This window comes from Xenopus laevis, chromosome 1S, assembly GCF_017654675.1.
Source record: "Xenopus laevis strain J_2021 chromosome 1S, Xenopus_laevis_v10.1, whole genome shotgun sequence".
Classification (NCBI taxonomy): domain Eukaryota; kingdom Metazoa; phylum Chordata; class Amphibia; order Anura; family Pipidae; genus Xenopus; species Xenopus laevis.
In genome coordinates, this window is record NC_054372.1 from 98,766,635 (window position 1) to 98,789,553 (window position 22,919).

A 22,919-nucleotide genomic window follows, 5' to 3' on the forward strand; every position below is an offset into this window, starting at 1 on the left:
TTTCCAAAGAATCAGTGCTCCACTCACTATAAATACTGTATATAAATAGTTTTAATTTAAGCCCCCGATTAGGTTGTTTCCAGACTGGCAAGAAAGTGTTTAATGAACTGACATTTATAGATGAGGCTGCTTTGATCAGTACAACACTATTCTGTTCTATAGGGTGTTAGAACTCAACAGCATTGCTGGGAGAGCTTGGACAACCATCTGAATTCTTAAAGGAGAATTCAACCCTTTAGCAAAAAAAACCCTACACCCCACCCCACGTAGACCCCCCTCCCTCCAGCCTATCTACTGCCCTGGGAAATGCCCGTAACTTTTTACTTACCCCTCGTTGATACAGGCACTCGATACAGGCATCGGAGTTCCACGCAGCCATCTTCTGGGTCATGCGCATGCGCAGTTGGAGCAATTTACCGGCGTGTGACAGCTGCACATGCGCTGAAATGGATGGAAATTGCCGAAGCACCGAAAGAAGACACGAAGGCCCGGGAGAAGGCTGCAGTGTACTCCGATGCATGAATCTGCGCAGAGGGGTAAGTAAAAAGTTAGGGGCAATTCCCACGGGGGGACAGTTAGGCTGGGGGAATGAGGGGGGGGTCTAAGGGTTTTTTTTGCTAAAGGGTTGAATTCTCCTTTTATGCCTAATGAAAAAGGCAAGAGAGGATTCAGACACACTGAATAACCATTGTTGCTGCTCAGTAATAAAATACAAAAGGATAATGCATATTTTTTTCTGTGTTGGCGGTGACCCATGATTTTGGTGAGGGGATGGGTTCTTAATTTTAAGCCACTGCCAAAAGGACATGTGGTCTACATTCAGGTTTCTCCCCAAGGGATATATCTAGTACAGAGTGGAAGTTAAAATTTTAGTATAGTCATCAAAAAATAAAAAACCATTGGCAGTTTACGCAACGGAAAATGATAAGTTTTGGGGAAATTTCTTTTGACTTTGGTAAACATTTACATCTTTTTCCCAGGTGAAATTTCTCCAAAGAATTTTTGCAAAAACAGAGTATTGGGTTCTTGGTATATTGGCAAAGAGAAATTGCTCATGGACCAAACTGTCATAAAGACAGAGCAGCCACTTTTGCATCTTGATATCCACATCGCTTCTTTCATGCCAATATCCCACATGTCGTTTCTTTATGGTACTCCCACTAGAATTGTATGGGGAAAATACAATGGTGAATGTTCCCAGATAATCCACATCTCTTGCAGCAGTACCTCCAATTTTTAAACTAGAAGATGTGTTGTGAAAATACACCTGACAAATTGAGGTTAACTTAAGAGTCTGATGCATAGATAATAAGGATCTATTATCCAGATTGCTTGGGACCTGGAGTTTTCTGCCAAGCACTAACAGCTACTAAACATGCTTCAATACTATTTTTTTAAAAAATAGAATTGTTTTGCTGTTAGCATGGATTTGTGCAGTTCAAGCTATCATAAATATACAAGGTACGGTCATTTTTATAAAGAAAAAGCAAATCCCTAAAAAAAACGGACATTTGCTTGTTTAAATAGCATTTTTGGGAAATGCCCGTTTTAGAATTCAAAGGTTTCCGGATAACAGGTTTTGGATAATAAATCTCATACAAAATAACGATGACTTTTCTTACCTGAAAGCCATGATGGAAAGTTTAGAAACACTGCCATCATTAAGAAAATTGTCATCCTATCTGGAATATTTTGTGGCTAGTCAGTGTTCTTTGCTTACTGTGCTATGATTTGTGAAAGGTTAAAGTGCTATTTATATAGTGAGTGCTACTATCTCACAATGGATGGTTTTAATGGAACTTGCAGGTGACTGTGCTGCCTAGGAGATAAAGCTAACATAATACACAGATTTATTGCATAATCACGGAAGTATTTGGGCTCAATACCTTACTGAGTGCTGTAGGGTTTTTAAAGGGAAACTATCGCTGAATCTTCCATTGGTGTGCTCCACTACTGTAAGCCTTAATGTTATTTTATTCTATGTCTAGGAGGGCCATATTTGTGGCAAACTTCTCACTTCCTGGGCACTTTTGGTGAACATTTCTATCCAGCCCATTATTTTCATAGAGAAAAAATTGTAAGGTTCTGCAAGTTTTACTGACCTTCATATATCAGCCCCTTAGATTGTGAAGCCGACATATGTTGGCACAGAAAGAATTGGCTGAGGTTAACTGCAGATTAAGAGAAAGTAATAGGCATAGACTGCAGTAAAGTCATGATTTTCAAATATGCAAATGATATACACTATATGCTCCAGTAATTCTTGGCATTGAATCTTAACCTCATTTTGAACCAAAACAACCTAAATAATTGATCAGATAATACTAACCATGAGTTATAATCTTCAATAATCTTAAACAAACTTGCTATTTTAATCTAAACCCTTTCTTGTTTGTATCAGGTAGAGGAGTGAGTGAGATGACAAGTTTCTTTTGTGATACCCGAGTAGCTCACTGGCTCGCCACCCCCATATTACTTTTTTATACTCAAAACAGGTACATATATAGAATAACCTCAAAACAGGTACAGATAAAGAATCAATGCTTGAGACTTTGGGTTTTCTGGATAAGGGGTCCATAATGTGGATCAACATACCTCAAGTCTGCTAAAAATCATTTCAACATTAAGGGGCAGATTTATTAAGGGTCGAATAGTGAATTTGAACTTGAATTTTCGAATGGTTTTGGGTGTAAAAATTCACACATTCACATTTTAATAACCCAATTCAAATGTATATTTGAATTCCGCGATTTATCACACCTTGACCATGGAAACAGTTCTAATTCGTATATTTGCCACCTAAAACCTACCGAGTTCATTAACAAGTCAATGGCAGAGGTCTATTGAACCATCTGAATGTTAATTGCCTTCCTGCCATTCAAGTTTTTTTTTTTTTTGGAGGGAAAACTCGTTTCGAATTTTCGGGTCTGGACTATCCGATCGAATTTTAGCCGTTCAGATTTTTTCTTCAATAGCCTCCCATTCGAGTTGTGAGTATATTACAAATTTATTAGAGTAAAAAAAAAAAGGATTCAAGCAGATTAGTAGTACAAACTCCTGTTTTATTACTAGAGCGAAAAAGGAAAACTTTAGTCAAATATTAGAATTATTTGCTTAAAATGGACTTCATATGAGATGACTTTGTTGTGTCTCTCTCGGTGATGACAATTTGTTATGTGAAATTTGAGCTCTTTCATACCACTCTCACTGACCCATGGACTTCATGTACAACCAGAACAGAACTAGATGGATAAAAAGTTAATTCTAAAAAAAAAAACGGTTTTATTCCTCTTAAAAATGTATTACACAAAGGTACCACGTTAACAGTTTAGGCGACTACTTTCCAGACACCTTGGCAGTAAATTTCCTGGTAACAATGCAAATAAATAGTATTTATGTTAAATACACATAACTGGCATTTGTCAAAGCATTTGAATTGATTATTGTTTGGATAGCAAAGCTGAAGGCCATTCGTTGTTTTCTTCAGTATTCCAGCTGCAGCGGGTATATTTGGCATCCACATTTAAATTATCATACACTGTATATGATGAAAAAAATGCCAAACAAATCTAAAAATCGATAGAACACTGTTTGCAGCCCAACAAGTAGTTCTTAGAAATTATGTTGCTTGTAGCTACTCCGCTTCAAGACGAGGAATGACTGGGAGGATCAGGTTTCCAAAAGCAGAGTCCTGGGTTATAAAATATCCAGATGAATGTGCATGTGCATGCTATGGGAGAAAAGAAACAAAGTCAAATTTAAAAAACAAACAAAAAAAAACACAACCCAGAAAATTGTTACCTACTTACTGTTAATTCATGGTCACCTACTATGGCAGCATTCACCAATGGGTTAATCTCCCCTCTGGGCCAATCAACAGGACATTCCACCAATCAATTTAAAGCTTCAGCCTCTCCTCGTTCACACACTCTACATTAAAAGCTGTCCACTTAGGGTGGGAAAATGGTTGGTGAATGCTGCCATGGTAAATGGTTGGTGAATGCTGCCATGGTAAGTGACCAAGAAACAGAAATTACTGTAACTAGGTAAACAATTTCCTGTTTTCCCTAGTCACCCTTGAAAGCAATTCACCAATGGGAATTTCCAAAGCCATAATAAAGAGAGGGGACCAAGATTGCAAGTAAAGAACAAAAAAGAAAATGCTTTATTCAGCATAATGCCCAAGCGATTGTAACACCTTTCTACCAATTCTTGCTTCCTGAGGAGCAAAAATATCCAATTTAGAGTGTTTAACAAAAGTATTAAAGGAGAACCATCTTGCAGATTTACATATTGCCTCAGGCGAGGCTTTCACTGCCATGGCCCAGAAACTTGTGAATGCTCATGTAGAATGGGCTTTCAATCCCATTGGGACCTTCCGGCCTGTATTATATGTTTTTGCTATAGCGACCATAATCCAAGAACTCAGATTTTTCTTTGTTGGTGCTTCTCCCTTTCTGAACCCTTGTGGAATTACAAATAATCAGACTTCCTCCATGATCTTGTCCTTTCCAGATAGATTCAAATTACTAATGTATGCCATTGCATTGGTACTGAAGAGAACCTTTGACTAGCCAACCTGGGTATTTCTGAATTCTTGGCCAAAAATAGTTATTGCAATAACTTCTGCCCAATCGAATTCCACTTTCTTTAATACCCTCCAGATGAAAGGAAATGGGGAAAAACCTAAATTAGACCTTTTGACCAACTGTCTCTGACCGTCCACTGCCTCCACACATGGGAATCTTGAGAAAAATTGGCTGCATTTTGAGCCATCACCATAGCATCTATGTCTGGTTGATCACAGATATCTACTAGACTTTGGAAGATAGCTCCATCTAGACTCCATTCTCCTGGATCTATGGTTACCCAACTCAGGGAATCTGCCGTAACATTCTCTTTTCCTGGGAGGTAGACTGAAGTGAGGCTTCTTAATCGATCCTCTGCAAAGTGAAGAATTGGAGAAATTTCCCTTAAAGGAAAACTATACCCCCCAAACAATGTAGGTCTCTATTAAAAGATACTGAGTAAAACAGCTCATGTGTAAAACCCTGCTTCATGTAAATGAACCATTATCATCATAATATACTTTTCTAGTAGTATGTGCCATTGGGTAATCATAAATAGAAAATTGCCATTTTAAAAAATAAGGGCCACCCCCTGAGATCGTAAGATTCACTGTGCACACATACAAACCACATGTAAGGTCACATGAGCCAATTAACAGACAGAGTTCTGCCTTTTGCTTCCTCACTTCTTCCTGTTACAGTTAGTGTTGTAGTATTTCTGGTCAGGTGATCTCTGAGGCAGCACAGATAGAGTCACGAAATGGTGGTTCAAGGCAAGAGATGTAAAAGGGCAAGATTTATGTAAATATATATTCCAGTTTGGTAAGATTCTTTAATATGTCATTCAATTTGATATAAACTATCTGTTGCTTAAGTATTCATTTTGGGGGTATAGTTTTCCTTTAACAGAGCAAAACGTATGGTGCCTTTATGTTTTTGTAGATATGCTACCAACGTAGCATTGTCTGACATAATCTTTACATCTTTTCCTACCAACATATTTCCAAAGGCCAGAAACACTTCTTTTATTGCTCTTATGTCTAGAATGTTGGAAGGAATTCCTCTAGCGATTTGCCTTGAGAAACAAAATCTCCTAGATGGGCACCCCACCATGAACCATCAGTTACTGGTTTGTACTGCTTAGAAGATCTGAAAGACATCTCTCTTTCTTGCTCTCTATGAAAACCAGAATTTTAACAAGGTCTCTTAGATTTCTTGTCCTGAGGAAGGAAAAACTTGCTTTCCTCTACACAGTTTAATGATGGCATACAATTCTTTCACTAAATAGCATTTCAGCCTCAAATGGCAACTGACACAGATTAGACTTTGACCATGGTTTTAACCATGACGCCCTTCTTGCCGCTACAGAAAGGGCTATGGATCTTGCAGAAAAATGTACTAGATCTAATGAGGCTTCAGACAAAAAAAAAATAAAAAATCAGAGGAAGGGTTTCAGTCTGCCAGCATCTCCAGGAGCTTAGGTCTTTTCACATTAGAGGAAATGTTTCTTAATGGAAGCCAGCGAATCTGCAAATAATTGATTTTCTGCTCCCACAGAGGTTCCAGACTCCTGATGTGTCTGGAAGGCTGTATCAACAGATAAGCAAAATCTGCATTAGACCCAATCCTGCATATGCCTCAATGTCTCCCTCTTTTTTTAATCTCACCCCTTCCCTTTGGGGTGAGTACCTTTGCTCAACATTGCAGCAACTATAGGCAACTGCACAGGAATAAATAGAGTAGTATTCCATATATATGTATATAATTAAATATACATAATATTATTATATGGCACCACATACCTCCTGGAAAACTGATATGGACTCACACTTGCAGCAAGCAAAATGGTAGTGAGAGGAAGTTGCACTGACCTACATGAAGTGCAGCTCGCTCTGTATCAAATAAAATATTGATGCTCAAGGACAAAAAAGGATGCTCAATTGAAGTTCAGGACAAAAAATTAAATAAATAAAGAAAAAGACTGTGTGAACAAGGAAGGGCTAAAGCTTTTAACGGATTGGTGGGAGGTCCTGTCCATTGGCCCAGAGGGGAGATTAACCCATTGGTGAATTGGTGCCATGGGTGACACGGGAAAAATCTCTTAAATAAATTAATAAGACACTGCAAATGTTTACCTTTTAAAATGTGTGTGAATTTGGTCTAAACTCTATGATGTACTATGGTTTATGCAGATACTGGAAGCCAGATATGGAAACCTGATGTATTTCGTTCAAATACAATCAGTGCTGGGCCAAGTCATTAGTGCGCCCCAGGCAAAGCACCGTTGCCAAGCCACCCTCCCCCACGTGTGAGCGTTTAAGTTGGCATGCACACTAGCACGTACTTGGCCTCTTCAGTTATGTGTGCCGGGAGGGAGAAGCAGGAGTTAAATGTGGGCCAGGAGAGGACAGCAAGAGTTTCATGCCACCAACCTCTTCAGGAAGTAGGGACAATCATGCGCCCTAGGTATGTGCCACTTCTGCCTACCCCTAGTTCCGGCCCTGAATACAATTACCATGGCAATGACCAAGCATGTTGGAGTACAGTTTAAGCCCCCCTGCTCAGTCATTAGTGGGTGATATTAAATACAACCAATGCAAGGCAAACTTTTGTACAGCCAGAACTCACACTTGTATTTTCAACAACCAGTAAAAAAATTACCAAACAAATGATATCTTTATTTGCTTGCACTGTCCAGCTGGAGGTCCTGGGGCGACAATGTAGTTTTGACTGCCCCTAGTATGATACCACATGTCTGCCAGATTATATGACTGGCCCACTGCAAGGAAAATATTGAACAGCGATATATGTTATACTTAGAAACTGGAGGATCACACTAAATTTCTGAACCACTTTATGCCATCTTGTGGTGAGACTGTAAATCAAAAAGGGGCCTATTTCTATCAGCCTGTGTAAAAACAAGGTCAGGAAAAAGCTTTAAAATTTATTTTTGCAATGCTTTAGTGTTTAGTAATAGTTGACATGAAAAAAATTGTAATTAAAACAAAACATATTGTAAAAAAACAAAACAAAAACATGTTATTGTTGCTGCTTTTTTGCATTTCAGGGAAGAAAGGAGACATTTTGGTTTGGGGAAGCTACAGACAGAATGTATTCTATTGGAGAAATTCTAATTATATATCGATATTATATATTGACTTACATCAGGTTATGATGCAGTTTTAACAATGGCCACATCCATTTGAATGGACTCTGCAAGGTCCACAGTGCAAGAACAATAAAAAAGTTCTAAATAGGCAAACTGCAGCTTTCACATATAGAATTTGTGCAAAAAGGAAAAATGCAGTTATTTGTCAAGTCTCTTTTACATCATGGCTTTATGGGTACATATTTTATGGTGACTTTTGTATTTTCAGAAAAAGGTCCCTTTGGCTAGGGCTAGTCGGGGCCAAAATCAGCCTGCTGAAATCTTCAGGCAGATGAGTAATAGCAGGCAGATTTCAGCCCATGACCGTTAGCAGACTCCTTTTCTGTGTTTATGTCCAGAAGTCTCGAGTCTGCTCGGCGCATACTTGGCGGATTTCGGCTCAAAATGCAAAGTCTCTAGTTTTTTGCCAAAATCCACAGAGTGTCTGAGCCGACACAATGCTTCTGGATATGAACAAAGAAGAAGCCTGCTTAAAGGGGTTGTTCACCTTCCAAACACTTTTTTCAATTCAGTTGTTTTTAGATTGTTCCCCAGAAATAAAGACTTTTTTCAATTACTTTCCATTATTTATTTTTTACATTTTTTCCAAAATCTAAGTTTAAAGGTGAATGTTCGTGTCTCTGGTGTTTCAGTCTGGCAGTTCAGTAATTCAGGTGCAGGCTCTGAACTGTTACAATTTTGCAACATTTAGTTGATACATTTCTCAGCAGCATCTCTGGAGTATTAGCAACAATTGTATCAAGTCTATCAGCTGCCTATAATGAAACCCAGAGATTCTGCTCAGCAGTGACAAAGATAAGAAATGTATCAACTAAATGTATCCATTTAGAACAGTTTACAGGATCGGCGACCCCCCCTCCCAGAGCTGCTTCAGAAGGAGGGAAATGACACTTTACACTTCAATATTAGAAAAACCGTCACACATAGAAAATAGAAAGTCATTGGAAAAAGTCATTATTTCTAGTGATCTATCTGAAACCAACAAGTTGTTTGAAGGTGAACAACCCCTTTAAGGTTGGTGACTGAAAAACGGCCTGGGGATTGGAGCAGGCCAATTTTAGCCCTGTCTGTCCCTAGCCTTTGTGTTTCATGCTGATTAAGACTGCATTTGGCATTTAACATGCTGCTATTGACCTGTATTTATTAAAATTAGAAAGGTTATATTTTTTAATAAGATTGTTTAATTTGCTACTGAACTAGTAATGGAAATAGTTAAATAATCTGTACCACCATTACATCCACTAAAAGTATCATTACATCGGTGTCCAAACAAATCTTACCTGTAGGGCAGCTTTTTGCTGGGCTGCTATGTGTTGCTGCTCCGAGTGGTCACGGAAATCCTTATTCATATTAGGCCTTGCAAGAGCTATACTGTTAAGAGGAAAACAAAAGATACATTATTGTTCTGTATACACGGTCACACACTTTGTTTTTGTTTTTTTTGATCTTAACGACAGAATGCATTGTTAACGTCTGAAATTCAAGTGCATGCGTGATAATCCAACCTAGGACACAGGGTAACTTAGCACATTGCAATCAACAACTCTGCACCCTGTGATAACACATTTCAAATTCATTTTGCTGGGAACTTGGAGAGGTAGGGCAATGCCATTCAACTTAAAGGGGTTTTTCACCTTCCAACAAATTTTTCAGTTCAGTTGTTTTCAGATAGTTCACCAGAAATAAAGACTATTTCTAATCAACTTATATTTATGACTGTTTTTGTAGTATTGAAGTTTTATTTTTCACCTTCTTATTTGTGATGTGTGGGTTGGGATTTTCCCAACCCGCCCACAACCCTCCTTCCACCTGCCTGAGCCCGACTTCCCGGTTCCTTTTCCTGACCCGCGCCAAACCGCTAATGATGTCACAGGCGTGCGTCTATATAAGTTCAACCCGGAAGTCGGAAGCCGTCATTTGTAAGGTGCGAGGTCGGCCTGAACCTGTGGGTATTGGGCTGGTCCGCACATCACTACTTCTTATGTCTTTCTGAATCAGCTGGGGGGGGGGAAATCGCTGACCCTGAAACTGTTCTTAACAAATACATTAGTGGATACAAGTCTTATTTTTGGCCCTGATGAGCAGAATTCCTGCGTTTCATTAAAGGCAGCTGTTAGAACTGATACAATAGTTACTAATATTCCAGAGATGCTGCCGAGAAATGTATCAACTAATGTATCAAATTGTAACAGATCAGAATCTGCACCTGAATTACAGCGCTATCAGACTGAGACACTAGAGACAGGAATATTAAACTTTAAACTTATATTTTGTAATAATGGTGAAAAAGTCTTTATTGCTGGTGCACATCTGAAAACAATTGAACTGAAAAAGTGTTTGGAAGTTAACCCATTTAATGTAGTCAATGAAATAAACAAAAGTCTTCATAACATAAAGACAGGTTGTATTGCTTTTTGCATTAATTATTGTGTTTGTAGCACTATGTTGCAAGGTCATAACTAATAGTTGTGTTGTCAGAATATACCTTTGTTCTGGTTATTACACAACTTACATATTTTTATATAGTAAGCCACCATTCAAAGAAATATTGTAAAAGAATTTAGTGAACTTGGAATTCAATTACCTATATGGTATGCATGTAATGAAAACCTGTCTCTGAACTATAAAATGTACAGGTCCAGATCTTTTATACAGCCATATGATGCAACATGTGATTATAATCCACAAGACGCATGAATTTCCTGTAAAATATAACCTTATAAATGGTGCTTAGTGATGTCAACAATTATAATTGGTTCTCAGTGCTGTCATTTCTGTCAAATGACTTGCTGACACTTGTGTATTTTTTAATTGTTTTTATTGGTTTACATAGCATGTTTTACAGTTCTTGGACATATTATGTCCAATTACTAGCATATAGTAATCCTTGATGTAATAGTACATGCATTTAATAAAAGGAATAAAAGACACTTGTGTATTTTAATAAATTATGTACTCCCTGCTGTAAAAAAAAAAAAAATGAGAATATTAGAAGTCATGACGTGTATTAAAGCATTTTATAAGGTCATGGAACTTTTCAGTGACTTATGATATCTTTATACAATAGTGGACACATTATTCCCTATATTGCTACAACTATTAGGTTGCCATATTCATAGGATTTATCCCACATACACTGGCCTGGAATATCCCACTTTCTAAACCATTTAAGTAGTGTAATGTCAGTTTGCAAAAGTGAAAAAAGTAAAAGCGTTATTGAAATACCTGGCTCCTGGGTTGTTGGTAGAAGACTGATTTTGTAGAAGTAATTTCCGTTTTTCTTTGTCTAGTTCTGCTAATATAGCGACTCGGTTTTTGCTTGGAAAACCTAGGAATTAAACACATGTTCATTTTAATGCTTTTTTGGATAATCTTGCAATTTTACACTGCATTTTTCGGTTTACCACAAATACTTACAGAATAGTCTATACAGCTGGTTCTTTTTAAAGAACAATAGAGGAAATATATAGGAAGCAAGTATTCTGGGTTTTTCCCAAAAATAATTTAGTCTTAAGGTTTAGGATCTGTGGACAATTTCGTTAAGCTAACATCACTAAGATCCAGGGCAAACAAATCTGAAACTCCAGCACATTTAGAGCATCTCTATAGAGAAACTTTGATTTTCTTGATTGTCAAAAAGTTTTTCCAAAGAACTACCACAATCAAGCACAGTTATTACTAGCAAATGCATTAGACTATATAGTCACCATGTGCATATAAGTAGTCATTGCATTTTATCTGCTTAACCGTAGCGATACACACCATTAATGGATGCAAGGTAAGGAAGCATTAATGGTTTTGGATTGAGCCGCTGCTTTTAGCATGTCCTAAGAATATCTTCGTGGTGGAAAAGAACAACTGATTAAGAATCATTTCAAGCATCAATGTTCTTGCTATTTCACCTAAGGCAACCATAATGCCATTTTTAAATCCGTCTTTAGAGGTTGGTTATTTGGTATTTTAAAAACCTTGTAGCTCCAGAGAAAAGGTTAAGTGTGACGTTTTAGTCTTTTTTTGACACAGTCCTATGTTGGAAAGAATTTATTGAACCATATATGGAAGCCTTTTGTCACAACATATGTATTGGTAATATGGTTGAAGCTTAGCAGAACAGTCAATATGTGTGCAGCCATTATGCTTGTTGTGGGGGACAGTGCCAATACCCACTCAGCTAAAGATATGGTTTACAATAGTGCTCTATTTGTCTGTTGGGTCTTTCAAGTATAACGGCTACATGCAATTTGCAGTAGCCATAGGAAAAAGCATGCAAAAAGATATTAAAATAAGTAGAAAAAATAAATAAACATATTAGTTTTGCTTGAAATTTGGTAGACATACATACACACCCACAATAAAGAGTGAGGAGGGCTACAAGTATAAGGAAAACAAATGTTGCATACACTTAAGGTTTAGGTTCCTTTATTTTTCGATTACTGTTGCCTAAAATGTACTATACTACTCAAGGACCCTTTTCCTATGCATATTTTATACACAGTGTGGGCAAACTTATAAATCATAGAATATGTGTTTTGCATGTCTGAGCAAACAGCTCAAACAAAGGAGCATAGTTGTAAATGCATATTATCAAATGTTAAACACCTTCCTTTTTGTATGTTCATGATGATATGAAAACAAATTAGGGACTGCATTAGTGTGCAAAACTGCACTCCTTGGGGCCCAATACAAGCTTTTCTTTGGTTTGCTAGCACTTTGCACCTAGTGTCATATTAAATTAGCATTTATAGATTGAATAAATCTTTGTTAATGCATGATAAAAATAAAAATAGATTTAACAGAGGATGCATTAACAACAAGTTGCATTTTGTTCAACTTCATCACCTTTAAGAGATAATTCATCATTAGCACAGAATGCACTAAATGCTTTCTCCTCCCCAATGAGCATAAAGAGCAGGCTGTACTTGACGGTAGCAAAGCTGATGGTTTCCAACATCAATCAAGTGCAAGAGATGGAACACATATGAACTGTTCCACCCAGGGGCATAACTATAGAGCCGTTGTCCCCAAACAGTAGCTCGTGAGCAACATGTTGCTCACCAACCCCTTGGATGTTGCTCCCAGTGACCTTACAGTATGTTTGTTTTTGAATTCCTGGCTTGGAGACAGGGCCGGATTTCAAGTCGCAGCACCCCAAGGCCGCATGGTCCCAGTGCCAGCTTTTTTTGTTGCGCATGCCCCCCCCGCCACATGGTCCTGGCGCCAGCTGCATGAAGCACCATAGAGCGCACTCTCAATCACAGGAGCACTGTGGGGGCTTTGAGTCCCCAGTGCTCCTCAGGGTTGAGGCTGGGCTGCATGACGCCCCTAAATGTTTGCCGCCGTAGGCCTGGGCTTATGTGGTCTCGCCACAAATCCGCGCCTGCTTGGAAACAAGTTTTTCTTGCAAAAAAAACAGATGAACTGCCAAACGGAGACTCCTGTAGGCTGCCAGTTCACATAGGAGCCAATCACAGCTATTTTATGGCACCCACTGGAATTCTTTTCATGCTGGTGTTGTTCCCCCAACTCTTTTTTACGTTTCAATGTGGCTAATGAGTAAAAAAAAAAAGGTTGGGGACTCCGGTTATAGAGGAAGCAGACCCTGCTCAGGAGATATACGGGGCTCTAATTCATATACACTTTAAATAAATATTGGTAAAACAGGACAATCAATCTCTGGATATGTTGGGGGCCCTAAAATGCTGTGGGGATCAGTAACATCTAGTTAATCCACTAGTTGCTAATATCTAGCAATTAGACCAACCAAAATGTTGGAAAATGGCACTGTTCATGTATTTGCCTAAATGGAAAGCTACAATGACAAACAAACCCCTATTGCTGCTGGGATCTTGCACCACACATGCCGTGTCATAGGGCATTATATACATAGTGAATAAGATGCTCCCTTACTGTAAACTACAGGGATAGCGAAGTCGTCTATGAATTGTGTTAATTTTCTTAGAAAGAAATGAGCAACACAGTTGAAAGAAGGATGGGTGGGTCAACTAAGATCTTGTTGTGACATCTTACGTGGCTCTTGTGTATTATAATACAGTTCGCTTTTAAACAGTTTAGGGAGAGCTGCGAACCCAAAAAGACTTTTTAGGACAAGCAGAATATAAATACTACTGTAGAGAAAAAAAATGGAATACCGGCGGTGCATTGCAATGGACTTGCGGTAGATCCGGGATCCATTGCAGTCCCGATTTTCTTAACACAGGCCGCAGTCCCTGATCGCTGTTTAAACATTCCGTAATGACGCTACAATCCAAATCCTTGGCTCCTGCCGCTGCCGGACAGCAATGCCCAAGTTCCATCTCGCGAGAGGATGGCGTCACGACCGCACGTTTATAAACGCAGTAACGCAAAGCGTGGCCGCTTTGAGGGAAGTGACGAGTAAGGCTGATGAACCTCCGTGGAACGCAAGCAAAATCTTCCAATGGCCACCTCAGTTCACAATACTAAGCACTGTTTTCTCACTGAAAGTCACACTTGGAAACAACAACAAAAAAAATATTTTTCTACAGTTGGTTGCCAGTAGTTGCCACTGGTGTCTATGCTCTCCATTTATGTCACCAGGAGTATTTTACTTGCTAACAGCGTCTACATGTCAGGGAACTTGGAAAGAAAGAGATAATACACTTTATTTTCTTGGCAGTTAACCCAAGAGTGTTTACACGAGTCTAGGGTACAGTCTTTTTGTTTTGTGCTAATGAGCCAAAATAAAGAATGGTTGTTCCTGGCAGCCAACAATACCTGCTCCATAAGCCTCTTTTCCCAATTTGACCAACAAGGAATGAGTTTTTGTGCAAATCCTGATGATTTTAAGTAACCTATAAAAAATTTTTGTGGTCTTTTGAATGTTCCAGTGGTTTTTGTGCAAACAAGGGACACATTTTTTCACACAAAAAAGGCTAATTTAGGAGAATACAATGGGTGAACTACACAAAAAGGTATTTGTTTACGCTTTAGTGACTGGTCCTAAATAAAAACCATGCAGGTCCTCTGTTAGCTGTGCAGTAAAAAGTTCCAGGGCCTAAAGGACCAATGCTGGCAGGGGTTACTCCTGTTTCAAGAATGAGGTTGCCCATCCTTTCTGGCACCCAAGGTTACCCAAAAACAGATTGGTTCCAAATATTTTATCAACATTTAGGGACAAAATAAGGGCTAATATAGGAAGATACACTGTATTAAATGTTTAGGCTCTTTTGGTTATGGTAGCAATAGTCAGTGGCAGTGATTTTTGTGCAAACAAGGGCCTTATTATTAACAATACAATCCAGATATTCTTCCACTGCCTGGGGACAACTGAAAAAGTGCTCATGGCTACAATGTTCTATGTGCATACCTCCCAACTGTCCCTTTTTCCGAGGGACAGTCCCTCTTTTGACAGCTCAACCCGCAGTCCCTCATTTGTACTGGAAAGTCCCTCTTTTCTATGCACTGAACAGCCAGAAAAAGAAACAAAGTTTCTCACTTAATTGGCTTTTAGCAGACAGCACAGAACAGCTAACAGGTGCAAATAAGATACTTTGTAACAATTTTGAGACACAAAAACACAGTTTAGATAAGGAGAAATATTTTCAAACTTTCATAACCTGCCAAATTTTGTAAAACAAACATGGTAATAAGGGGGTGTGGCCACAGAAAGGGGTGTGGTCAAAAAAATTGCTATGCTACGTGAGGGAAAAAAAATTTTGTCCCTCTTTTTACTTCCAAAATGTTGGGAGGTATGTATGTGAAATCAGGTGCAATACAGTATACAGTAGCTACTGAGCCAGCAACCATTTAACAGAGTGTATTAAAGATTAGAAAATTGTTTTCTTTGTCCTAATCAACAAGCTCCCCTATATACAATTCCTTCTCTCTGAGGTATTAGTATTTCTCCCATTAGCGAAAGTCGCCAGCATTCAGGTCTCATCATCCCTCCTATCTATAAATTGACTGACAATGTACAGTATATGGCATTTAAATCAGATTAACAAGGTTAGTGGTTGGTATATGGCTTTTGATAGCAATTTGTGTAAGGGACAGACAGTCACTGGGATATTAGTGGCATGCAGCACGTCTGGTTATTACTTTATCAAGGAATCATGCACTCATTGGTCTGGCATTTACTGGTGTGACTGAATTCATGCTAGCCCACAGATTTCAGCTGTCCATATATTTAAAGATCCTTACAATACAAGTGGAAAGCAGAATGATTGGATCTGCCCAATTTGTCCTCAACATGAATAGATCTGATTATTTTGCATACCTCAGAACTTGTATAACGTTCACTTTCTTAAAGGGCAACTTAACCCCAAAATAAAAATGTGCCTAATAAAGGAAAATATAATTCTAAGTAGCTTTCTAATCACAGCCTTCCAACTTATGTAATCTTTATTTCCAATTAATTACATTTAAAGTAAGGTAAAAGTTAGCCACGTAGCAAGCCTAGGCCACTTTTTGTGGCCAGTAGCATCAAAAAATGATTACATGCATTTAAATATAATCTATATTGTTGTCCTTCACTGGTACACAAGCTGCATGTTAGCTTGTAAATAGTTTATGGAAAAAAATAACAGAGAGCCACGTTAACATTTTACTTACTTTTCAGCATCTGCAGCTTGGGCTTGTGCATGTAGAATAGATTTTACAGTTTTGCTCAAATTAGTTTATCATGTAAAATGGCAGTGCAGCACTTTGTTAGTGTTACATAGTTACATAGTTAAATTGGGTTGAAAAAAGTCTATCAAATGAAACCCCTCCAAATGAAACCCAGCACACATGCTTACACACACCCACTGAAACTACTATATATATACTGAACCAACATCTATATTAATTGCAGATTTTAGTATAACTACAGCCTTGGAAATTATGCTTGTCCCAAAAATCATACAAGGCATTAACAGAATCAACCATCACAACACCATCCAGCAGAGCATTCCACAAACTCACTGTCCTCACCATGTAGAAGTCTTTCCCAGGCCTTGCGCATTTTTTTACTTAAATGGAGCACCAGCCACAAGATAAAAAAACTTAGAGACTACTTTGATTTCATTAAAAAAATAACCTTATACTACATAGTAATTTAGGTTGAAAAAAAGACACACATTAATGTAATTGAAATCTGTGACTCTTGAAGTTTACATGTTTGACAACCTAATGCTGGATGTGGCTGTCCATAGGAAGTGTAAACTAACAATTATTATTTACTATTAGCAAAAGGACCTAAGGCAAACATGTATGTGATTAGTATTTTAAACAGCTTTATTTCACTAAAAAGAACATGCACAGAGGACAAATAGGCAGTTTAAGAAAAACCAGGCCAGAGAAAAACTTTCTAAAATGTGGAAAACTTAAAGGGGAACTACGTCTTCCAAACCAAAGTTTGATAAAGAGGCCTACATAACACAGTAACCCCTAATATATCTATCACAGTTTCCTGTTTCTTCAAAAAGTATGAATAAATGGCATTTTCAATGCTGCAATCCAGCTGATTAACAGTTCTTCTCTCTCTGCATAATTTAAAATCCTGCCAGGGAAGGAGGGACTAAACACTGATGTTACAAATTGTAGCAACTTATCCACAGCATAGACAGCATGCAGGAACTACATAACCCACAATGCAATGCACTGAGATGTTCCTTTCCTTATTGAAGCTTGCAACAAAAAATCCTGATTCCCCAGCCTCTCCAATTTCTACGCTCGGTGTCTGGAAGAGAGGTCGGCACCTCTCTGATATGCATGAGAACAAAAGAATCACCAAACACTGGACAGCAGGTGAAGCGGGGTGAACCCCTGCGTGTTTAATTCAAGTCTTGTGATGTAACGTTTCAGGGCAGTCTGACGAAGGGGTCTGCCCCCGAAACGTTACATCACAAGACTTGAATTAAACACGCAGGGTTTCGCCCCGCTTCACCTGCTGTCCAGTGTTTGGTGATTCTTTTGTTCCTTTCCTTATTGAAATCATTTGTGCAATGAATTGTGGGGTTTGGAGGATGAAGGCTAAAAACAGTTGTTCACCATCCAAACACTTTTTTTCAGTTGAATTGTTTTCATATTGTTCACCATAAACAAAGACCTTTTTCAATTGCTCTCCATCTTTTATTTTTTACCATTTCCCAAAATTTTTATCAAAGGTCGAATTTTAGAATAATGTAAATTTTTAAACTCTAATGGATTCGATTTCATGAAGTGATATTCTGAGGTTCTGAGAGTGATATTTGCGGTTGCGGTTTGCATTTGGTTTCCATTTCTTATTATCTGAGTGATTTAGCTTTATATTCAGCAGCTCTCTGATTTTCAATTTAAGCAACCTGGTTGCTAGGGTCCAAATTACCCTAGCAACCATACTCTGATTTGAATAAGGCTGGAATATGAATAGGAAAGGGTCTGAATATAAAGATGAGTAATAAAAAGTAGTACTAACAATAAATGTGTAGGCTTGTTTTTAGATGGGATCAGTGACCCCCATTTAAAAACTGGAAAGAGTCAGAAGAAGAAGGCAAATAAAAACTATGAAAAATAAATAATGAAGACCAATTAAAAAGTTGGTTAGAATTGGCCATTACATAACATACTAAAAATTAACTTAAAGAAGAACTAAAGCTTAACTAAAGAAGTAGCTAGAAATGTTGTACATTATGTTTTGTGCTTCTGTACCAGCACAATGCAACCACAGCTCTTTAGCAGTAAAGATCTGTGTCTTCAAAGATGGCCATTTTCTTTTCTGCTGATTCACTGCACATGCTCTGTGCTGCTGTCACTGAGCTTAGAGACCGACTCAAAGTATACAGTACTCATAGAATATATATGTCACAATATAAGGCTGATTAGTTGTTAATACAGATAATTACTACATGGCTGCACAGAAACCAGAGCAACTAGCATCAGAATGTAATAATCAGCCTTGTAGCATCAGCTTATATTACAGGCCAACCTCATTTTCTACTTGATACACTTAGCTTCTCAACAGCTGCTCACAGCCCACTGAGCATGTGAGTGTCACAGACACTTTCCAAGATGGTGACACCTTGTGACCAGTTTGAAGCCCTGGATCATTGCGGCTATTGTGAAGTTGAAACTTTAGGTTGGTGCAATAAGTTCAGTATATTAAATATGACATTTTTAGCCACATTACATTTTAGGGTTTAGTTCTACTTTAAAGGTGAACCATCCCTTTAAAATGCACAAATGTATAAAAAAACAGTCACTTAAATATGGTAGGGTGAAGCTACAATTAAGTAATAAAAAGTAACCATAACAGTTGTGCTCCTCTCCTATTAATTTTCCAGTCTCTCATTCCCACTGCTGCCTGGTTGCTAGAATAAATTGGACCCAAGCACCCAAATAATGGCTGAGATCAAAACCATCAAAGGGCTGCTGAAAAAAAGCTAAATAATTCAAAACCCACAAAACCAGAAACATAAATACTAAACAGGTAGCGATGCGCAGGTCGGGTAAAACCTGACCCTAACCCGCCCTTCGCCAACCTGCTGCCGCCCATTTTAAGGCCCACGCCACCCAGCCGATGACATCACAAAAGGGGCGGAGCAAGAGGCGCACGTCTTTAAAAAATGAAGCCGGGTGGCGGGTGGGGAGAGCAGGAAAAATAGCTCAACCCGGACCCGTCCATCACCCTCAAATGGAGGTGTGGGGTTGACCCGAACCCGCGGGCCTACCCGCACCTAACTGCTAACAGGACTCTATTTACTAATGTCTGGAACCAACCATGTATAAAGGGGCTGCAACCTGTGATGCCTGTGATCTAAAGGAATCCATAGCCAGAAACTGTGTGCCTGAACCCTTTTGTGGGTGAGGAACAGTCTGTGTGTAACACATTGAGATGTCTCTCAAAGTTTGGAGAGTGGAGGCAGCAAGTTTTTTGTCAATTTTTTGGGTGCTGCAACACTAGCCTAACCTGTGTGCAAGGTTAGTGAGATACTGAGTGACATAATAGCCATACCTAAAATAACAAGCGTCTTAGTTGGCATAATCGCGACAGCTTTGCCTCATGTAAAACATTACTTGCAGCGATCCGGCTTAAAATACCTTGTTCTCCAACTGTCTGTGATTAAGCTGGATCTCTGCAAGTAATGTGTTTTAAATGTGGCAAACTGTGAGAATGTTTCTAATTCTAAAAAGGAGTAGCAGTAAACCCCACGCTTTCCAAAATTGATTGAGATAAATACTGTATAAAGTGCTTAGTGCCAATGTAATCATATGCATAAATCCCATTCAATAATGTGCCAGCACACAAATTAATTAATAAAAGGCAGGACGCTTAGGACTGCGGTCTGGTATTTACGATTGTCTATCTCATTGTTGGAGAACTAACTTCACTGAAAAACTGCAAATCCCCAGTGCCTTTGATTAAAATGAGATTTCAGGAGAAAATGAATGCCGCACTCAATTGGCTACAACCCTAAAAAGTATTTTGCTGATCCGTTGGTTAAAAATGAGAAAGGATTCTTCAGTTAATATAAAATAAAATTATAATGAAGGCTTGCGACGCATGTTTCGCATACGCTTTATCAAGGCAAATGGGCCTGCCAATTGAGAGAACAGTAAGGCATTTTTAGGAGCTTTCCTGTGGGTGATCTCATTGTGTGCTATTACCCTAACTGGTCAATTAATTATTACTAAGTATAAATATATCCATAGGGTTGCCAACTTCTCACAGAGACCGGGCAGGGGGGGCGTGATTGTGACATCAGGGGCGGGGCTATGATGTGGCGATTGTCCGATCGCTGTGTTAACCAAGGGAATCTTTTTTTTGGAAAACTGGGCAGGAAGTTTTGACCTGGGCATCTCTTCAAAATAAAGGGCTGTCCGGGTCAAAACCAGACAGGTGCCAAATTTACAATGTAATAAGTCATGTCAGATCTTGGGAGCAAGATGCTCTGGTGGCACCAGTATTGCTAGTAACCTCCATGAGAAAAACAAAGTAGGAATAGGAGTTGTAGTTGAAAAATGAATATTGGCAGTGGCAGGGAATATGTTGCATGGCACAAGTGACAAGGCGTTACGAGCTATTGCTTTGCAGTTGCAATGGTCTTGTTTAAGGAAAATTGCGTAGCTGGTTACAATTACAAACATACATTACTGCTTTAATAAGGGATATTTGACAGGTGCCGAAAGCCGAGGATGTGGCTGCTGTTGGCAAGACAACCAAGACAAAAAGTCTGTCTTTTATGTTGCCTGACAAAAGTAGGAGCTGCGGGTAACGGAAACCACATTGTTATTTGGCACCGGCATAGCCTGCCGTTCCCGGCACAAACTACCACAAGTTAGCGGCTTATACTTGTGCAGATCATGACAGCAGATTTACCCCCTCCCCGCTTGTCACTCCCCCAAGGCGGACGCGTGGCGCGTCACGACGCTTATAAACGTGTAGTAGTGACGTCACAGATGAGCCTTGGAACGTCTGGATTAGTAGCAGTCCGGCAGGAGCCAAGGAGCTGGACCTTAACGGCGTTGCGGGATGTTCGAATAGAAATGCTGGACTGCGGACTGTGTTAAGAAAATCGAGACTCTTCCGCGAAAAGCGGGACTGCGTTATGACGTTGCAGGAGACGGAGCAATAGGCGACATTGTGGGTTTGTAGCGGCTGATTTCAGGTGGTAGTGCCACTGTACATCTCCCCGACATTGACATATTTATCCTCTACTACTCCTGCGCCTTCATAAACCGCACAAGAGCATTTTAGAATCCTGGCTGTATGGCTTTGGCTTATTAAGAACTGGCTCTTCTCGCCTACAGTTTTTGTACCTCCCAGCACTCAGAATGTCAGGCTCCAGTTCTCCTAAATGTACTCCCAAATCTTTACCTACTTCTGGGCAGAAGTCTCTACATGACATCAAGCACCCTCTGAGCTGTTCCCCTGGGGCAGAGGATGATGCAGCAGCAGCAGCAGGTGAAAATGGAGCAGTTATTATTGATTCTCCAAGCCCGGATCTACCCCATACTGAGCCCAGCAGCATAGCAGATAAGGTAAGGAAGGGCTTCTTTGGGGACTGGGTGTAAATGGCTATGGTATGCTATTGATGACCAGCATTCTTCCTTCTAGCTGTTATTAAAAAGAAGTTCTCCGCACCTTGCACAGCCTTCATTGGATGAGTAACAATAATATTGTGTCCACTGCCTATATATCTTTCACAGCTTTCACTTGTTGCATAATAGTTGTAGGACCATTTGGTCACTGTTTGTTGAACTATATAACCTGTAGAATCCTCAATGACTGTCAAAAACCATTGGGCATTCTATGTTGTATAAATTTTACTCGTTCTCTGCTTTCTTTGTGCACTAAACACTCTTTACTATTTTTAATATTTCAAGTTTTGAGTGTGCATCTAATTCATAGCTACTGTTTTCAAAAGCAGTTTTACTTGTTTGCAAAGAGTTTGACATCTCTCCGACATGAGATGCCTTACTGAGGCATGTTTTTAGCTGACAGACTGATTCAGCAGTTTATTTGCCTGTGTATGAGCCCCTCCTACAGGTCTACTTGACCCATATTTGCACAGGTTTGACTTCCCTGTCTGCTCTGAGAACCGGGACTGCAGATTGATGTGGGTCTCAATCCAACTGCCTACATAGCAGCATTTATGATCCGATTGTTAGCCTAAGGGACAAACAATGGGATCAGCCTGATATTGTCCACCTCAAGATGAGCATATCCCCTCGAATCTTATAATGGATGGCCAGTTTAAGGGTTCCACTGATTGCTGTAATTGCTGAGGAGAAAGGGTCTCTGTACAATCTTGTCTTGAGATAACATACCAGACATGTTTTGCACATACTGTCAGAATCGATAAAAACAATTAAATAAAACAGGCCTTGTATATTAAAAGTTTACCTATGCTGTGCGACTCCCTCCCTGGGAGGGGGTCTTGGAGCAGTGGCAGGGGTCTCCTCTTGAGAGCCAGATGGGTGTGAGAAACTGAAGAAAATGCCTATTTGTTTCATGGTATGCAATCCTATATTAAGGGGTTTCCTCATCCTTTCATTTGCGTGACTGCCAAATGATCTGATCAGGGCCTATATTCAGGACTGTATTTAGGTCCATTGCCACCCTAGGCACCAGACCTAAACAGCCCCCTACACTGTGCGCATGACGTCACTTCCACCAACCAACTGCCTGCCTGATCCCTTTATCTTTAATACCCTCATTCATATGTCTAAACTGTTGGTCTCGC

The 22,919-nt window shown here is 39.3% G+C and overlaps 2 protein-coding genes across 3 annotated transcripts in view; one reads left to right on the forward strand and one right to left on the reverse strand.

Moving 5' to 3' along the window:
* Positions 1-3,258: 3,258 nt before the first annotated feature.
* inip.S (INTS3 and NABP interacting protein S homeolog) lies at positions 3,259-14,074 on the reverse strand. 2 transcript variants are annotated; one of them, XM_041572716.1, is made up of 5 exons: positions 13,887-14,074; positions 10,963-11,065; positions 9,018-9,108; positions 7,230-7,347; positions 3,259-3,730 (listed from the first exon to the last, which is right to left on the reverse strand). In XM_041572716.1, the coding sequence occupies exons 1-4, from the start codon at positions 13,981-13,983 to the stop codon at positions 7,246-7,248; spliced, it is 393 nt and encodes a 130-aa protein (XP_041428650.1). In that variant the 5' UTR covers positions 13,984-14,074; the 3' UTR covers positions 3,259-3,730; positions 7,230-7,245.
* Positions 14,075-21,327: 7,253 nt separating this feature from the next.
* The window catches only part of snx30.S (sorting nexin family member 30 S homeolog), a 40,366-nt gene continuing 38,774 nt past the window's right edge, over positions 21,328-22,919 (forward strand). Inside the window, 1 exon segment of the mRNA NM_001096051.1 lies at positions 21,328-21,714. Within this exon segment, the coding sequence (NP_001089520.1) occupies positions 21,508-21,714 (207 nt within the window). The 5' untranslated portion in view covers positions 21,328-21,507.

Excerpts from the sequence above, each read along its gene's own strand:
- inip.S (XM_041572716.1), bottom strand. The coding sequence starts at position 13,983 with ATGTTTAAACAGCGATCAGGGACTGCGGCCTGTGTTAAGAAAATCGGG. Across the intron at positions 9,109-10,962 it reads ACCAACAACCCAGGAGCCAG|TATAGCTCTTGCAAGGCCTA; the intron begins GTATTTCAATAA and ends TCCTCTTAACAG. Across the intron at positions 7,348-9,017 it reads AGCAAAAAGCTGCCCTACAG|TGGGCCAGTCATATAATCTG; the intron begins GTAAGATTTGTT and ends TTTTCCTTGCAG.